The sequence below is a fragment of the Cinclus cinclus genome, chromosome 19 (assembly GCF_963662255.1).
Source record: "Cinclus cinclus chromosome 19, bCinCin1.1, whole genome shotgun sequence".
In the NCBI taxonomy this organism is placed as follows: domain Eukaryota; kingdom Metazoa; phylum Chordata; class Aves; order Passeriformes; family Cinclidae; genus Cinclus; species Cinclus cinclus.
Genome location: NC_085064.1, coordinates 4,589,726 through 4,608,454, shown reverse-complemented (window position 1 = coordinate 4,608,454; position 18,729 = coordinate 4,589,726). Strand labels below are relative to the sequence as shown.

At 39.4% G+C, this 18,729-nt stretch overlaps 1 protein-coding gene across 2 annotated transcripts in view; it reads right to left on the bottom strand.

Moving 5' to 3' along the window:
• The window catches only part of MED27 (mediator complex subunit 27), an 83,986-nt gene that overhangs the window by 25,106 nt on the left and 40,151 nt on the right, over window positions 1–18,729 (bottom strand). For both annotated transcript variants that reach the window (XM_062505381.1, XM_062505380.1), the window contains exon 4: window positions 1,760–1,853. In XM_062505381.1, coding sequence (XP_062361365.1) covers window positions 1,760–1,853 — 94 coding nt within the window. The remainder of the gene's footprint in view (window positions 1–1,759; window positions 1,854–18,729) is intronic.

Sequence of the window (18,729 nt, the reverse complement as noted above, 5' to 3'; positions counted from 1 at the left end):
CTTTGGCACTGAGGTAAATCACACTGCTGCAGGGGAGCAGCTCCAGATGTAACTTGGGCTAAGTTCAGAGTGAGAAATCACAAGTGCTGAAGAAATCTCCCTCCTTCTGGGGGAGGTGCTCTTCACACTGCCCATCCTGCAGCACCTTTTTCACTGAAGGATCTGTGGCTGAAAACAGCAAAAGCTTTTGTAGCAGTCAGGGCCAGATGGAAAGTGCCACATTGGCAACATCAACTGAGACAGATGGGGAAGAGGGAAAACCTGGCTAAAAGAAAAAATGATAAACCCATCACACAATCACACACAAAAATACTTCAAAAACAATCTTTTTGATCTCTGATCCAAGGAAAATATGCACACCACTGGTTCAACGTGGGGCTGGGATCTTGTAGGAACAAAAATGTCCTTGATTTAGAGAGGAGCAGCCACATGGAATTCACTGTTACTGCTGCTGGTGAAAGGCGCTTCCTTTAGTTCTCACCCAACCTTGTTCCTTGGCAGTCGTATCCAAGATAATTTACCTTATTTCCTATTTGTGCCCGAGTCTTGAACAACATCATCTATTTCGTGACCACCTCAAACAGTCACCAAAAGTGGAAAGTACCTCAGTTTGCAAAGAAGGGCTCCAAGAGAATGGAAAGCGTTTCAAAGTAAGGAAGCAAAACCAGAAATTTTTCTATAGCAAAATAGAGATAAAACAAAGTCAGCTTAAGAGGAAATGCAAAAACTTTTGAGACTTATAACTTCTTAAGACTGCACTGATGAATTCCATTCTTTTCTGGAATATAGTGTTCCACTTGGTGAATCCTACAACTGCAGATTAAATGTTTTAATGCCAGCTGTTTATTTTAACCTCTGACTCAGTTAATCTCTTGTGAATTTGTGGCTGTTCAAAGAAAGTTAATAATGACATGTTAGACAGTTGATTAATTAAAACTAAATACAACTTAAAGACTTAAAAATTTAAAATAATCACAGCAATAGTTGATTGGGAAATTTCCATGAGAAAGGTGAGATGGAAAATACTGAACTGGCCTCAGTTTTTCATCTGTGTATGTGGTATATTTTCTAGTTTTATTTAAAATTTGGCAAAATATGTGACTTCTGCCTTTCCCTAGAAGGAAATCAGCATCCAGCTGCCACACCATGGACTCCTCTTCCACTCTGCTGTCTCAGAGCTTTGAAGATTTCTTTTGCTGTAAGCACAACAGCTGCCTGTAAAAACGGATGTGAACAATAGGTTCCTCTGGAATGAAATGTTGCTTGGTCAGGCAGAAATAAGTTGAATGTATTGGACTTGTTTATCTCAAATCCAGCCTTTACTGCTCATTTACTTCCAAGGCAAATCCTTAACTTCATCATATAACAGAAATTCACTGACCCAAGAGCAATGTGAACAAATTTAAATCATACTGGTTTCCTTCTTCTTTTCTTCTTCACAACATTCTCTTCCTTCTTAATTATCATGATTAAGATACACTCATTGCCAAGTCTACCGAAAACCACAGTGAATATTTGAGTTTGTGCTCATATTTCTACAATCACATTTAACAATAAAGCAATAGATCTTCTGTTTAAAGGGGAAATTATTTTTATCACTTATTTGCCTAAGAGCAAGAAAAATGCTGCACTGCTGTGGCAAATGAAGAATGATATGTTTCTGGGGAAAAAAACCCAAACCTTTAATAACTTGCATTTTTGGGATAGTAATTCAATCTCTGGAGAAAAATAATTTAAGGGATTAAATGATCTGACTTACCAGAAGCATTGCAGAGGTTCCATTTGGCCTGGAGAGCTGGATGGACATCTCAGGGAACATCCTATCAATCCGATTGATCACATCATCAACGTACCTGCCAACCAAACCAAACAGCACCGTTAACACAGGGGCTCTCTCTCACACACTCAGATCAGCAAAACTATGCTTTTTAAAAACATTTATCCTTTTCAGAAATTATCCTTTTAAAAATTATCCTTTATTAGCCTGTTCACGGGACTTTCCTGAATCAGTTTCTCTCTGATACCTTAATATCTTTCAAAATCACATGCAAGGCATAATTCAAAAAGTTATTGATAATAGGAAACAAACCAAAGCCCTCTGCAAGTTGTTTTGAAAATCAATAACTCTGTTCTCAAAAACATGCACTCACTTAAATTTTTGTCCAAAAAATTGTCCAAATCTGTCAGCCTCAAACTCCTGCCATTTTATTTCTGTACTTTCTCCTCAGGAGGTTGAAGGACACACAATTAAAATTACTCCTCAAGTGCAGGAATTCACAGGCTGTCATGTCCTGGGTCTCACTTTGATAAATTTAACAGATAAAGGTTTTATCAAAGTCTTTGGAAGATTCTTAGGGGTATTTTTTTTTCCCCTGAATCTTTCCAATTTATTTCATGCGCTGGTGACTCTGAAATTGGCTGGTAAATTCCAGATGTTTCTCTGGAGCAATCAAACACAAAGATAAAACAACATCCTTTCTGCTGGGTGTAATCCCTGTTTCTGCAGGCCAAGGTGAGCTGGCACACCACTGTCCTGTTCCCTGGGATCAAATTAACAACTGACCTCCAGTAACACTAAAAAAAGCCTTACAGAGACCTTGTTTCCCAGGACACATGGCCCCAGCCATGGACATACCACTTCAGCCACACCTCTGGACACATTAAAATCCAAATATTTGCTTTAGCAGAGTTGCCAGGACAATCTCTATCATCTGTGCATTGATATGTCCCCATTTACAAACTCTGTAACTCAATCAGATCCATGAATGAATTCATAAATAAAACTGTTTTCCTGCTAATCCACGTATGTGCTCTGCAAAAGACGACTTTGGGAAAATTGGTTGCCTGAGTTAGATTAGCAGGAAAATTAAAAAAAAAAATAAAAGCAAAGAAAAAGCTAATTATTTCCCTTTAATCTGCTTAAACAAAGGCCAAAAACATCTTGAATTCTTGCTCTTCAAAGCAATTCAGTTCTAATGTTAGTGCTAAAACCTCCTGAACAACAATAGGGTACTATGCTCCAATTGCTACTTTGCAAAGGATTAAAACAATCAGAAAAAATAAAATCAAGTCAGGAAAGCTATACCTCCTCAGCTGGCAAAGTCAGCTTTTAAAAGTAATCAAGGAACGAAATGAGTTATGACAATTTTGCACAAAAACCTTCATCTGCACTTGTCATTGTGCTAAAGAAAGTTCCCCCGTTCACTGCAATGACTCATTAACACTTCTGCTGATAAGCATAGCCAAAAACATCCAGAAGCCAAGAACTTCCTCAGCACTGGGAAAGAGGAGGTGCATCAGACACTGCTCCAGAGGAATAAACTACACATGGACGGCACGAACCCAACTCATTTCAAACACTGCTGAATCCCAGACTGATTTCATACAGCAGGAGAGTTTATACTGTTTCATAAATGCCATTACTTCAGGCTCTGCAAATAAATTAATCTCCTGTTTGTGGGGGTCCAGGGATGACTGGCTGTGGTACAAGCAAGGAGAGAATCTGTGGCTCTGAACATGTCGTGATGCAGATTTTTGCACAGCTTAAGTTTTCCAATTTGCCAAGCTTCAGGCAATAAGAAGTTAAAACAAACAAGATGTTGCAGAAAACAAGACACTGGCATAGTCAATGCATTAAGGAAGGAAAATTCAAGTAATTTTAAATCATGTGAACAACAGTTGGACGAGGGCTCTTAATCTGCTTACGTCCTTCTGAAAATCCCAGTGGACATGTACACTCATCCTTTGAAAATGGGGTCCAGGCTGGCTGGAAAGTAATCAATTCTTTCAAGTCTTCCCTAGATATGATTATTTTTAAATGTAAACCTTGTCTTGACCACGAGGCTTAAAATCTGACTCAAACCCAACTGTCACCTTGTACTATGTGAGCAGTACAGGGAATTCACAGGGTTGTGAAATCTTCCCTTTAAATGAAATCACACATACAGCAAACCAGAAATCTATTTTGCATTAACCACCTCCTGAAAGCACTTAGGGGTGAGTTACTATGACTTTTTGGGCTTAGGTGCCTGTTAATTTCGTACCACTTTTCATAGATCAGGTGACAAAATAAAGAAAATGAAAACCACGTGCTCCAGGAAATGTGATATTTTACTTTGGCCCCTCCATCAGAACCATCACACAGGGAGCCTTTTCCTTCTCTTCTCAATCAATGGGAAGTCAGAGAAGATCCTAGACCAACAGGAGAAAAGAACATTGATGTATGCAGCATTGTTTTGTTCCCCTGTGGTTTTTTTCAAGTAGTCATCAGGTTTTCCTGAGCACTCACCAAAACAAAGCTTCTTCAAAAGTACATATATAATTACTCAGTTAGCCTGACTGGATCATGGCCTCAAATACAAAATGACAGACAACCTTATCTAAGGCAAAATTCTTCAACAGATTTGCCCTTCTGAGGGGACATCTGGTAAAACATCTTGTGAAGGGATGGACATGAGAAACCAGATGAAGCGAAGGAATGTAAAAGTGTAATTGGTGATGACTTCAGAGAAAAGTGAGGAACACGTGATAAAGAAGAGATAAAGCACACTCCTGAGGCTCTCTGGAAAGAGGGTCAGAGAAAAAGCTGCTGTCTGGAACTTATTTTATAGAACTGAAATACTTAAATTTACTGCCAAAATAAGCACTTACAAAATTTACACGTCTGTCCAGTTTTAGCTCAAAATTACGATAGTTCCTATTTATGTTACAGAACCTCTTGCCCAGTCTGAGAGAAGCAAAGCACTTGAGGATGAAGGAAAGTCTAATTTTACTTTGCCAACAAGCACTTCTGACGTCTTTGCACATCTCAGTTTTCTCCTACATTCAAAAGATGATGGTTGGAATGAGCATTTACAAACCCAGATGAAATAATGCGAAGGGGGAAAAGCAAATGGCAATAGATTTGTTCAGAAATTTGGCCTATTTTCATCTCAAGAAAAAGAAATTCATGGAATGCTCAGAATTAAATACAAGCTGAAATTTCATGTCCTAGAACAGGCATTGTTCCACCTACGAAGGGCTGAAGAGAGTGTCTAGACAAACTCCCCATCGCTTCCCCAGGATGCAAAGGTGGTTTAAAAGCCAGACTGCAAAAGATTGTAACCAATAATCCCCATTTGACAGCACAGAGTTTTAACTCTTTATAGACAGAATTTCATATTATGAACTATCCTAAGTATCAAAAAATGTTTAGCAACTTCTCATTGCGACACCCTGAGTTAGCCCCGTTCTATTTAAAAAGGCTTTAAGTAACTTCACCAACACCTGAGCCAGATCCATATGTACCTCCTAATCCAGATCCCTGACAATCCTACTCAGAAAAGAACAAAAGACTCAATCAACAGGTCTTCAACTCATTAAACCTTATCAAGTACTAAAACAATTTCCCCAATGTAATGTTATTGGTCTGGGGGAGATTTTTAAAACATCTTCAACAGCAGGCTTGTACCAACTTCCCCCTCCCCTTTTTTATTACATATTTCCTTCATGACACAGGTTCATGATTTTTCAGGAGGTATCAAAATTGTATTTTGGATACAGAGTCTTTACTTTAAAAAATGCTAGTATTATCATTCAGGGGTTTGCAGCTGAATGTGCAGAGCCAGACCATCAGATGCTCTCAAAGGCTGTCAACACTATAAATCAGTATTTTTATTTTAATGTAGAAGAGTTATTTTTTTCCACAAACATGCCAGATTAATACTACAAAAGTCAAAACAAATCTACTTCATGAACATCAGCAATGACTAAAATTAATTCAAAATATTACACTTAAAAAGAAGTGTTGTTATGAACACGCAGAAAAATCAACGCTAGGATAAAGTAACAGCGATATTAGCTGAAAAAATCTCTGCCATTTTGCCAGTAAGTGTACACATAAATCCTTTAGTCCCTATTAGAGAAACAATGCTTGGGACATGCAGAAGACACCTTTGAAGCCAGTTAAAAAATACTGTTTAGAAAGGCCTAATTATCTATGCAAAACACTCACTGAGAAGTTTCATGCTAAAACATCAGGTTGACAATGTAGAAATAATTCAGGAACCATTTCTGTAGATAAATGGTCTTGTACCATCTCTTTGATTCACATAAAGGCCCCCCAAAAGACAGCAATATAGGAAAGTAATTCATTATAAATGCCTTTCAATTCCACACTGGACAGATGGCTTCGCTCTCTAATGTGACCTCTCTTTTAAATTTTTTTTATTTTTACTGGATTAGATCCAGCAATCCAGTGTTAGTGTGATGCTTAACAGCTTAGACAAGACTTAAATAGCATTTATCCCACACAGTGTTTCACTTGCGTGCTGTTCATTTTTTCCACCCAATACAACAGTTTAAAAACTAGAAATATAGGTATTAATAATAATTTTCTTTTGGAAGAAAGAAAATTTTGCTAAATGACCTTGGGAAGACGGACGGAAAAAGAAAAAGGGTAAAAATACACATTTGTATCATGAAAGAAGTTATCTTTCCTAACACTTAGCAGAAAACACCACACATAAGACCAAAATAAACTCTACAATTCTGTCAAATCTGGATTCATGATATTCTGGAGAGCAACAGGAAACTCTCCACACACCTCTCACCAGCACAGTATTTACTTGCTCACAGATTTTATTTATTTTTTTGGCTTTCAGTTAATATTTTCAACCCAGTTAATAATTTCTTTTCAGATGTGTGATATTTCAGAAGCATGAGCTGGCCTCGCTGCACATGTTGGGTTGGTTGATGGAGGCATCAGGGGACAGCGTTTGCCTGCACTCATTCCAAAACCCATGGAACAGCTATTTTTGGCAGAACCAAGACTCAATAAAGATTTTAGCAGCAGCAGCAGCAGAATTTAAAATATTATAGAATTATAAAGAGATTTAATAGTTTTCAAGCAGCCTGATAAGAGAAATAATATATTCTAACACATATGGGATAATCACAGTTCTAGCGTGATATATTCACCACGGAATTTAAGTTTTAACTTGATTCAGCTACCTGCTAGGCAAGTCTCTGCAGGTAGCAAATTTGAGTTGATAGAAGGCTTTTCAGAAGCATCAATTAACAATAGTTATTAAAACAGTGACCTCTGCCAGCTTTGGTGAGATGACACTTCCTGCTTGGATAGGCAATGAAGAGTGTGAAAAGAAATTCAACACCACTCACGCTGAGAAAGCGACTTCACGTCTCAAGACTAAATTAGACAGCTGGCACCATCCCTGACATCTGTACAACAATCCTGGAAGTCTCTGCCTCCTCTCCCAAATTCCACAGGTTCTGTTGGTTTTTTTTTAAATTATTATTGTTAACACAGGCTCTTGCTTTTCACTTCTGCAGAACCTCTATAAAATGCTCACGGTTTCCTGGCTCTTGTTCTGAGCAACTTCTCCTCCAGCTATGAGTTTCCTTGCCAGGCTGTTTTCTCATACAGCTGTTAACACTGTCCTCTTGTCCTTTCTGAACAAACTACTTCAGCAGTTCCCTCTCTCTTCTCACTCAGTTTCTAAGTTTCTTGTAGTGGAAGATTCCAGCCAGGATCCTCTTGGCTCATCTTTCTCTTCCCTTCTCATCTGCACACCAGCTTGGTCTCTGCTACTCCTGCAATACCTCTGTTCCCACTGTAAAATCTCTATTCGTGACACGTCAGAAGGAAAAATGTTCTTTCAAATAAGTAACTGACTTCTAACTACCAGAAGGTGAGGTGAGGGCAGAAGGAGCAAATCTGACTGTGCAGAGTTCTTCAGTCTTGGGGCTAAACCACAGAATGAGCAGGAGGGAGTTTCAGCACTGGAGTCTTGGCAGTATGAATATACAGGTGTGGAAGAAGTCAGGGTGTGTGGGCTGCAAGGAATTGATTTGCCAAGACACCTTGAACAAAGGTCCTAAGGAACAAATTTGCTAAAATTTTTGCCCAATTCCAGTCCACTCTACCTTCAGATGAGTGGAAGCACAGAAAGATCCAAACCTGAGAGAAGGCAGACTTCCATTGATTCTTAAAAATCCGCTTGTTTTCAACTCTGCTGCGGATGTTATTTTGGTCATAGAGAAATTACGCTTTATTACTGAGTGGATGCAAAAGATTAAGTTATGTGCCTAAATAGTCTAGCAGTATTTATATATAAACACAGGGTGGTCTGCTGCAAAAGCATATGCACACAGAGCTGTATCAAACACTCACCATCTGCACTTCTCACTCACAAAAGGCCAAACCTGGTACAGCACTTAAGGACACATGTGGAATCGTTTGGACAGTTCTCCAGAAGCCAAGACAGAGTGTTTAAAGGATGGATTTACAAAGACATTTAAAAACCTGAGGCTGTGATTCAACAATTTTCAGGCTTCAGCAGCAATAGTGACATAAGGCACTGACACATCCCCTCCTGCACAGCATTCAGCCCCCTCAGCTGTGCTGTGCTATGCTGGAGGAGCTGGAGCTCACAACTGAGCTGGCTTATTAAAAAAAAAAAAAAAAGAAGTATTAGTTTAAATCTACACCAGTTTCATGATTCAACTGCCTATGTGGCTGCATGCACAGTGTGCCAGTGCAATTCCTGCTACACATCACGGGCCAGGAATGCTGCACACTGGGGTCATTCCATTACAACAATAAAATATTGGTTTATGGTAAAATGTTGTTACTTAAGCGGCATTGTTTATACAGCAAACACAATTCAGAATTCTTCAGTGCCACCGTGAGTCCACTGCTAAGTGATGCCCATACAGACCTGCCTGGAATGTCCTCAAAGGTCTGAGCTGATAGTGATGGCACAAATGAACACAGCCTCTCCTGCTGAAAGCTTCTGGAATGCAAACCTGCTGCTGAATCAAACAGTCACTGGACATCTGCACATTTACATTAAATATGAACATACAGCTCTGTAACACACCTGAAAACACACGTTGTCAGTGCACACTTTGTTTTTTAAGACAGAGGAAAAAGATATCTGTTCACAAAATGCTGAATTCCAGTGCACCACCTTAAACAGCGTAACTTTAGTCAGGAAAACTTTAAGTTACAAATAGAGACCCAGCAGTCCAATTCCCAGGGCTGTTTTATAGTAGTATCGAAATAGCTTTCTTTGTACTTATGTGGAATGCTTTTTAAAATGCCTTTAATTCACAGCAGTAATCATGAGAGGAATAAGGATATTAGAATGTGTGAAAACTGGTTAACAAAACAAGCATGCATCTACTTTACAGTCATCACCAGGATCCTGCCTGAGCCTGCACTGGTCTGTGCTTCATGAAAAGGAAAAGCATTAACTCCTTTATACACACCTTGGGAGGAAAACCAGCCCTCCCTTAACCATTGAGCATCACTGGTAAAATAATTTCAGAACCAAAACTCCACAGCACAAACGCATTGTTTGTATTTCCACTTCATGAAACATGATGTTGCACCACAACAATAATATTGTTATTATTAACAATAAATGCTAACAGGAATCATTTTCAGGGGCCTGGGTAAGAATCAGAATCATTAAATTAGTGTTTATTTACAAACATGGTTCTTGAATTATTCCTAACTTTCCAAGCAATTTGTGCCTCACACTTCAGCCTAAATTTGCAGTGCACACACATTTCCATACAGCAGAGCTGTGTCAGAATTCCTCAGGAGAAACTCAAGCCAGAGTCCTTTAAAAATGAAAACCAGGATTTGCACACACACAGAGCTGTCCCCCATGGTGCTCTGAAGCTGGATAATGCCCCCACCCTCCTGGGGTTCACCTGGGGTTGTGGGTCAGAGCTGGGAGGTGAACCCCCCTCTCCTGCACTCCCAGAGTCCTGCAGAGAGGGATAGAAGGCTCAGGTGATGAGGGACAAAGGGCTCAGGTGATGGACAGGGGGCTCAGGGGAGGGACAAAGGGCTCAGGTGATGGACATGGGCTCAGGTGAGGGACAGGGGGCTCAGCTGATGCTGACCTCAGTAAACACCACACAGTGCTTGGACAAGGCCATCACAGGAAGGCACCAAGTTCAGTCCTGCTTCCAGGAAATGGGATGGGCTGGGATGGTTTCTTGCCCAGCCAGATTCCCCAGGGAAGGGAGTGGGGCTGTCACCCACTGTGTACACTGCCCACCTGATGGGACCCTGGCACCATGCATTACTTCACACTGTCACTGAACCCGAGTCCAGCCTTCTCAAGCTAGAATTCAGTATTTTATAATGTGTTATTTTCAGCTCTGCTATTGAAGATTTACTGTAACAGCAAAGCCTTCTCCCTCTCTTTCTTTGTGCTTTATTTCTCCCTCAACAGAGCAGAAATTACAGTACTTACCACCTTTTATGAACAGCAACAGATGATGCATGATACCTGTTATTTATTCTATACTTATGGAAGCAGTGAGATTTTACCTTTGGGTGCAGTGACTGACAAACAGGCAACACAGGATGTTGTGCCCAATTAGACCTTTTCACACACTGGGCTTGACCATGACAGGCACTGCTGGCAGGAAGAGATCTTAGTGATCACTTCTCTTAGGCACACCAACTCCCAGAACCTAGTGAAGGCATCACAAATTCCAGAGGCTGGGAGGAAGGGAGGATTATGGATCTAACCCTCTGGAGAACAGCTAATATATCAAAAGAGGAGAGCAGACCAGACCATTCCATACACAGCACTAAAAATACACAGAATTAGCAAGTGAAGACTCAAATTTTAGGCCTCATCCCTAGACTTCAAACAGCCACTCCAAAAAAATCATCCACTTCAAGGTCTAGAGCTTTGTTAAAATTATAAATTGTGGTAGAAACAGGCAAGTCTTAATATCACTAGTTCTAAGGGTACTTAGGATACTTGATATCAGCCTTTAAGGATCCTTAAGCTCAATTTGTTCTTCTGTAATTAAGAGGGAAGCAAAGGTGAAGAAAAAAAAGCAGAAAAGATGAGATATAAATGTTGTACAGCCCACTGCAATTTATTACACAAGCTTTTACCCATTTCAACTTTTGTGATCACTTTAAGTTTTCTTGAGGGAATTTTGTAATTAGTCCTGGTTTTTAGCTCTTCAGAATTATGCTCTGACCAAGTACTTCGATCTGCCTGTGATACTACAGAGATAAAAATCTATCTTGCAACTCAGAGGTTTATCAAAAGACTCCTTCAAGGTCATCTTCACACTTCAGTAGAAAAACTTGAGATAACAAGTACAATTAGGCATTTATAAACTCAAGACTCTCCCAGTACAAACATTTAGGAGAGAGAGAGAAGCCCTTCAAAACACTATTTTATAAAAAATATGCTTTCATCACTTCTTCCTCCAGCATGACAAGCTGTTCCTTAGGTTGAGATTTTTTATAGGGCTTATGGAAATTAATTGCGTGGCTTCCGCTGAGAGTCACCGTGGGGGAGGAGGGCGAATTCCCTGGAGGGAACTCTCTGAGAAAAACTCCTTGAACAAGAAAGTTGGTTAAAGGAAAGGGCTCATCATGCCTGTAACTCCTGGGCTTGGTGAACGCAGTTCAGACATGGCAGCAAAGTGACAGCAGGAATTCACTGCAACTTTCTGGTCATTTCCCCACTCTTGTGATCAGATTCCCTCTCATTTGTTACTTCCATTCACACAAGGATCGTGTGCAGCCCCAAGAGAAATCACACAGGTTTTAAGTTCACTGTGGCTTTTGAAATGTTGGAGCCTCTGAGCTGAGCTGAAGTTTAAAGCCTTTCGTGGGGATGAGAGCTGGACCAAAGCCAAGTACCAGAGTAAGAAATACACAAATTCAAAGTGTAGTTCTGTACCTGAATCAATTGACATCACCTGCAGAGCTTCCCTAAAAAATAAAACCTAACCTTAGGCTAGCATTAATGCCAAATACATCTAACGTAGAATAAGCCCTGCAAAACTACCATGTCTGGTGCAATCTGGGAGAAAAATCTCAGCCTACTGAAAAATAATATGGTTCTGTTTATGTAGGCAGACTAAGAGAGAAAAGTGTCCGAGTGAAATCCAGGGAATGAAGATCTCCAAAGGTAAGCACAAACATTGTCATGAACAGTGCCTAGCTTAGCTCCTAAATACATTTCCCAGTCCTCTTCATGAATATCGAGCTCAAAACCTGTGAAGAGCAAATTCCTTTAAGGCATGTCAAGCTGGCTACTGAAAGTAAAAAAAATTCCAAGTTGTCAGATAATTTCTAATAGTAAATAAATACAGATTAAAACAAACAAACAAAGGACAGTCTATGCATTCATAGTCCTTTATTTAAAAACAATCAAAAAATAAAGCCTGTCCACTGTAATGTGACTGAGTGGTATGAAATAATCCACCTGTCCCTGGGTCTGTACTTGGTCAAAACCCAGGGTTTGTACTCTGCCAAACATCTCCAAAGTGCTGCTAGAGAAGGGCCAATAAAACATTTCTTGCAGACCCTGCAGACAACACGAGCCTGCTGAACCCTTTCTGATCAGCAGCCCCAGTGTCTGCCCTGTCTGTCAATGCCAGTGGCTCTCAGCAGGGAGTGGTTTATTATTCTAATAAGATGCTCCAATGAAGAGAGGGTCAGCTCTAAATCACTGCCATGAGAAGATTTAATTAGATTTTTACACTGACTAAAGACATTCCCTGCACACACACAAAATTTTAAATGTAGAGCTAAATGACAGTGTCTTTTAAGGCAAGGTTACTTTTTGTTTTCTTTATGTTTTAAACTCCCTGTTCCTATTTTTCCTTTTCTTGAGATAGCTGTGTACATTACACAGTTACAGTCCAAGCTTAAAGGTTTTCTTGTGATAGAGTTCAGCAATTTCCTGATCAAAAACTCTCTGGGTAAACCTGCTGAAGTATTCCATCATTCTAAAATTTCTTAGGAAAATGTCTGAAAACCCATGCCCGATTAAAAATTAGAAAAACCCAACAAAACAATCCAAATTTTCTTCATCACAGTGTAAAAGCTGCAGAACAGATTGATACTGACAAATAATGTACTGTGTACGTTATATATCAATGCATTATTGTTAATATGCTTTTTAAATTAAAAACATACTGGATAAATAAGAGAAAGGGGCTCAGCTGTATTGATCCACACAGCTGCAAACTACCTGTATTAGCAGACAGAACGTTCATTAAGGGTAACCTCATATCAAAGATTTTTCTAAAAGCCACCAGAGGAACATTGAAGTTAAGAATGAGGACCAGGGCTATTAGGACTGTTTCAATCATTAGGAAACCATTATCTCAAATTCATGCTGCTACCAGGATACGGGTTCACCCAGTAACATGACAGCAAATTATATGATTAATTAGCTCCCACATAGCTACTGTGAGTCAACCAGCTGAAACTCATGCCTTACAGAACAGATAAAATATTACCCAATGGTAGCTATTGGCTCCAAAGATCCTCCTGCAGTTACACTCCCAAACATCAGGGAATTTGTAGATATTTTAAGGGAACTCCCCATCCACGCTCACTTTGCATCCACTACTCAGTACATGGACTTTTGCATTTCAGTATTTGATTTTTTCTTTCACCATTTAATTATTTTTACTTTTCCCCCTAACTGCAATCATCAAGTTTCCTGTAGATTCAAAACATAAACTACACTGGCATTCATCTAATGGCACCCATTCTTAAGAGCGCTTTTAAAAAGGGGACAAAATATTTGCCTCCTTTGGCAATTTGGCCAAAGACACAATGAGACAAAACATTGCACAACAACTCCGAAAAGGATGATGGGAAAGCTGGAAGAGAGAGCTTAACTGAGAAAAAAACAAATTAAATTACATCCACACTGAGAATGTCCCTGCTGACTGTTGTCCTGCACCCCACCCCACCAGCTGAGTCAAGTGGTGAGAAGTCAGCAACAGCAAAAAAACAAACAAAAATGGAAAACAAAACAAAGCTCTCATTTTATTCTTTTCAAGGGTTTTTAAAAAGCCCCAAAGTACATGTGTGTACAAACATTACCCAGTATTACAGTACTTAGTGCTCCCTGACACTTGGAGAGGCTCTGCTCACTCAGAACTGAACTCTTCTCAGTACATCCTCTCCTTCACACTCAGGAGATGGCAATGAACTATTTATTTAGGATCTGAAAACAACAGGACTCAACTGTGGAGAAACCTTACATGGGAGAAAACAACTTCATCCTTGAAACTCTCCAAAACAAACCAGAGCAAGTTAAGAGATAAAGAAGTATTTGAAACAACCTGAGATTTAAGGACCATCCAATAACCAGGTTCTCTGTGTACCTTCTTCCCACCAGCAATTTAAAATGTCTTGAGAATTTCAGCAGAAGGTATCTGAGAGATCTGCAAAATGCAGACTTTTAAGATCCAGTATTTATTTATTGGAACTTTTAACAAAGCAATTAATGTAAAAGCAAACTGTTCACTGGCATTAAGTGCTTTTTGGTGGAGGGTGATGCCTAAGACACCAAAAATTAACTGGCTTTAATACATAAACACAGGAACAGATGATTCAATCATGGCACTGCTGAGAGATGGAAAAGACCAGGGCAGAAAGAAGGATACCACAACATTCAGGCTTCAGTATCACAATCTTTATCCCTATCGACGACTTAATAAAAACTGAGGTAAGACAGTGACTGTGGAGCAACAAAAATAAATTAGTAGCAGCAGATAATATTTTAGTTGTACTAGTAAAAACTGTAATTGATTTTCTGTCTGTGGTGTTAAAGTTGCTATCTTTGCTCTGAAAATAAATTTTCATTTTAGAAGCATAATCACATGTTAAAATAGTTTTACCTGGCATTTTCTGTCCACAAGCTCATTTTACAAGAGGGATACAAGAGCCACCATTGCTTTGTCATGTCAAGAAATCCATTTCACTTCCTTAGGAATGCCTAAGATTAGAAAGCATTAAATTTGCTTATCATCTACTATGCTGTAAAATCATGTTGTTGAAGAAGGAACCTTTTGTCTAAATGAAGAGCAACTTTCAAACTAGAAAAGATCATGGAAGCATCAACATAGAAACTGTTTTTAAGCCAAATTTCAATTTTTTTTAAAAAAATCATACAACTATTACTTTAAATGCCAAGAACTCCTTTCAATTAATTCAGCTTCTTACTGTGGGATTTTAAAGCAGGCTACTATAATCTACATTATTACTTAATGTGGTTTCTTCAAAAATATGTTTTCTCCTTCCATCAGCTACCACCCTCAAACCATCCTTCTCAAGGGCTCACAAGAAGCGGGCTCTCAGTTCTTTTCAAGACCTGTCTACATGGCACACACAAATCTGTCATGAGCAAAGGCATCATCTTTGCTGAGCAACTGTCAAAATGCAAAACCCAAAATGAAAGAAGGTTCTGCATGTAAAACAGGGAAGTAGAAAAGCCTGGGTTTTGGCTCCAGGGGAGCTCAGCTTTACAAGGCTATTTTGGACACAGATATTACATTCTGACTTAAAACACATCAAAAATGTAGGGTATTTTTTGCCACTCCTAGAGCACATTTGATTTTAGTACCGAACACTGAATAAAACAATCAGCAAAAGAGTTCAACAATTTAGAGGCTACAGAAGTTTAAGCAGCTTGATACAGACTGACAGGCTCCAGCCAGGCTTGTGTGGAGTTATTTCATGTGCTGGCACTTTATCTTCTATCACTGAAATGAGCACCTAAAGGCAAGAACACAAAGGATACAGGATAATACATCACCACTCATTTATCACAAGGAATGCTGGCAGTGGATACTGAGAGCTTCCTATCAGGCCTTGCAAGTAGGAATTATCTGGTCATTCCTTCATTCCTCACAACGTGTCATTCCCAGACTCCGGAGTTTTAAAAATATCACCAGTCTTGAACAATGAAAAATCAAAGGTAAAAGTCCGGACTTTTTCTCTGGATGAAGGCATCTGCTTTGTGGTTAATGCCTTCATGTTCCCAGCATCCCTGCACAGCTTCCAGGTGATAAAATTCTCACCATTCCCACGGGGAAACTGAGGCATGGATCAACTCAACAAAACAGTAATCTGCTCTTCAAGAACTTGTTTGGGAGTCTCCGTATCTTTAAGTGCTTTCAAACACATATGGCACAGAATGAAAAGGCTGAACACTATTCCACAATCACATTTTGTGAGGGATGGAGTCAAAGCACTACAGGCAACAGTGGAGCATAATCATCATATACAGAACACAATCTTTATTTCATTTCATTCCATTCCAGGTAAGCTCAGCAAACGTTAAATAAGTGATTCACTACTTTAACATAAACTCTGTGCCAGAATCTTACTTTCTTTCCCAAAACTGAGTTTCAAAGAACAATCTTGAGCAACACTAAAGCATAAATTTAATTTCAATGCAAAACTTGCTGCATGGAGGTGCTTTTGGTTGCTAAAATTAGAGGGCTTACTACAGGATTTCCCTGGCCATGACTCACAGACAATAAAGACACAGTGTGCAGCCACAGAAAAAAGCCAAACCCAAGTCTCCAATGTTAACAAGGTCTTCCTATCCAATTTTTTCTCCCCATGTTACCCATGCAAAGGTAAGCACCAGGTAAATACACAAATAATGAGGTGAATGTATCTATGTCAATTATCAATGTGCATCAAACTGTTAATATCCTTACTTTCACAATAACATACACATACTGCTGAGTAACATCAATGAAATGGAAAGGATGGTGATACTCCTGTGTAGGTAAAATCTACACAGCACAGAGCAAGTGCCTTCCAAAATTAACCCATTGAGAATGCAAACAGCAGTAGAGCAGCATCTATAAAGAGATGAAAACTGAGTCACTTCACCCAGTGAAACTACTAATGGTTCCATTTTATTTATTTTTTCCCACTGTGTGTTGGGAAAATGGGACCAGAAAATAAGTGCACCAAAATACTTCAAATCATATTAAGTGAAGATTATATTTAGAGAAGAAAGCTATGAAGTCATCAGCTGGAATTTGCTACCCCAAGCTTTTTTCATGTAACCCATCCATAGGGTTCCTTGTAAACACACGGATACCCAGAGAATGCCCTAAAGTGAAATTAAAAAGTAATAACAGTTATTTTTAACAGCAGGTAAAGAAAGCAGAGCAAAGCAGTTCTCCTGTGTAGTTAGAAAGGACAGACAGGCATCCTCTGACACCCTGCACATGGTCAGGGGCACGGCCAGAGCTGGCACCACCTCATGGGATGGGAACAGCCCCCTGAGCTCCCAGGACACCTCCACAGTGCAGTTCATCCCTTGGGAAAACTTCACCCTTTGTAGAGTTGCTGCTGAAACTACTTGATTGCCTTTATTTCTAGGTAAGATTTGCATTTTTGAAGTTTTTTACTATCATACACACCTAGAGCATCCTTCTCCTTAAGGGTATGGGGAGGTCCCATTTGAAAGCACTTTTATCCCTTCTCCCAGTGTAGCTGTTTAGTTTTCCTCTCAGACAGACAAAGCTTATTTTGTAGAGATACAGAAATAAAGTCATTAATTAATACATTCACAATGGGTTTATACCACATTACACAATAAGATTATACAACAAAGCTAGTCTGGTTAAGCCACCAAAATATAAAGACCCTCTCATTCCACATTATTCCAGCTGTGCTCTTCCTGCTCCTCATGTCTGAAAAGGGAATATGCAACCAATGCAGAGGGAAATACTAGCTATAATAGATTTTTTTAATTTGGCAAGAGGCAGTTTTAATTTATTCTTTTCAGATTGATTGTCTGCTGCAGTAAAGCAGCCTCGAATCCCCATCCCCCAAAAAGCAAAGCTAAAAGAAAAAAAAGGGAATGGGGGGGTTTAAAGCAATCTTATTATAAAATCACAGCTTTAGCAAAAGCTTTGATATCATTATTAGGTTCACACAAATTTCCTCTCTTATCTAGCTTGATCTTCACTGTCTTAATTAGTTCAACCACACGTAGTTTGTGTTCTGTTTAACTTTTTTTTTTTGACACAGAAACAAGCAGTTAAACTAGCATTTGCAGTCTTTAATTACGCATTAAAATCTTCATCCTTGACTTTATTTTTTACTGAAAGTACAGGGATTCCCTACAGTACAATATTAATGTTCTGCTCTAAATGCTGCAAGGGCATCTTCTAATGGCTGGGACTGTGGAACAACTTTTAATTAATTGCCACCTTTTAATGGCACGGTTCTCACACAAACATTACCTTTAAGGCAAACATACATCAAAAAGTCAGAAATTTGCTCTTTTACAAAAGAGCTGTGGTCCCAAGTAATTCTAAACTCACTATGGGTCTGCTGCTCTGGATCTGTGCACGTTTTGGAAACAGATTCAACAGATCAACACTGCTACATGGCCCAGAGTCACCAGAAAGATTCATCTTTTTCGCTTCCCAAATACAGTGTTCCAGTTAACCTTCCCCAAAGTAGATGGGAATGATTTCAAAGCACTGTGCTTGGTCACACAGGGCTCTACATCACACTCACAACAATCCTGTTTGGGGGATTATCTGTGGAATATGACAACAAAATATCAACAGCCACCAGCCCCAGGTGCTTTTTGGCTCATGTCTCCGTGACAGTCATGTGCACAGAGCCCATCACATCAGTCCACAGTGGCTCACAACACACTTGTAAAAGAAGCACACTCCATTCACAGTACAGAAATTGTGAAATCTTAATTGCATGCACTCTCTTTCCACAGTACTTGGTTATAAGAGCTGTTGAGAAGTGAATAAATAAAATAGATTTTTTTTTCCCCTCCATGTTAAAATACACTGTGAGGTTTTACTTCCTAACCAGAGTCTCCTGAGAGAACACATGTTCCTGAGAGAAACCTTTCCAGAGCAGCTGTGGCTGCCCCT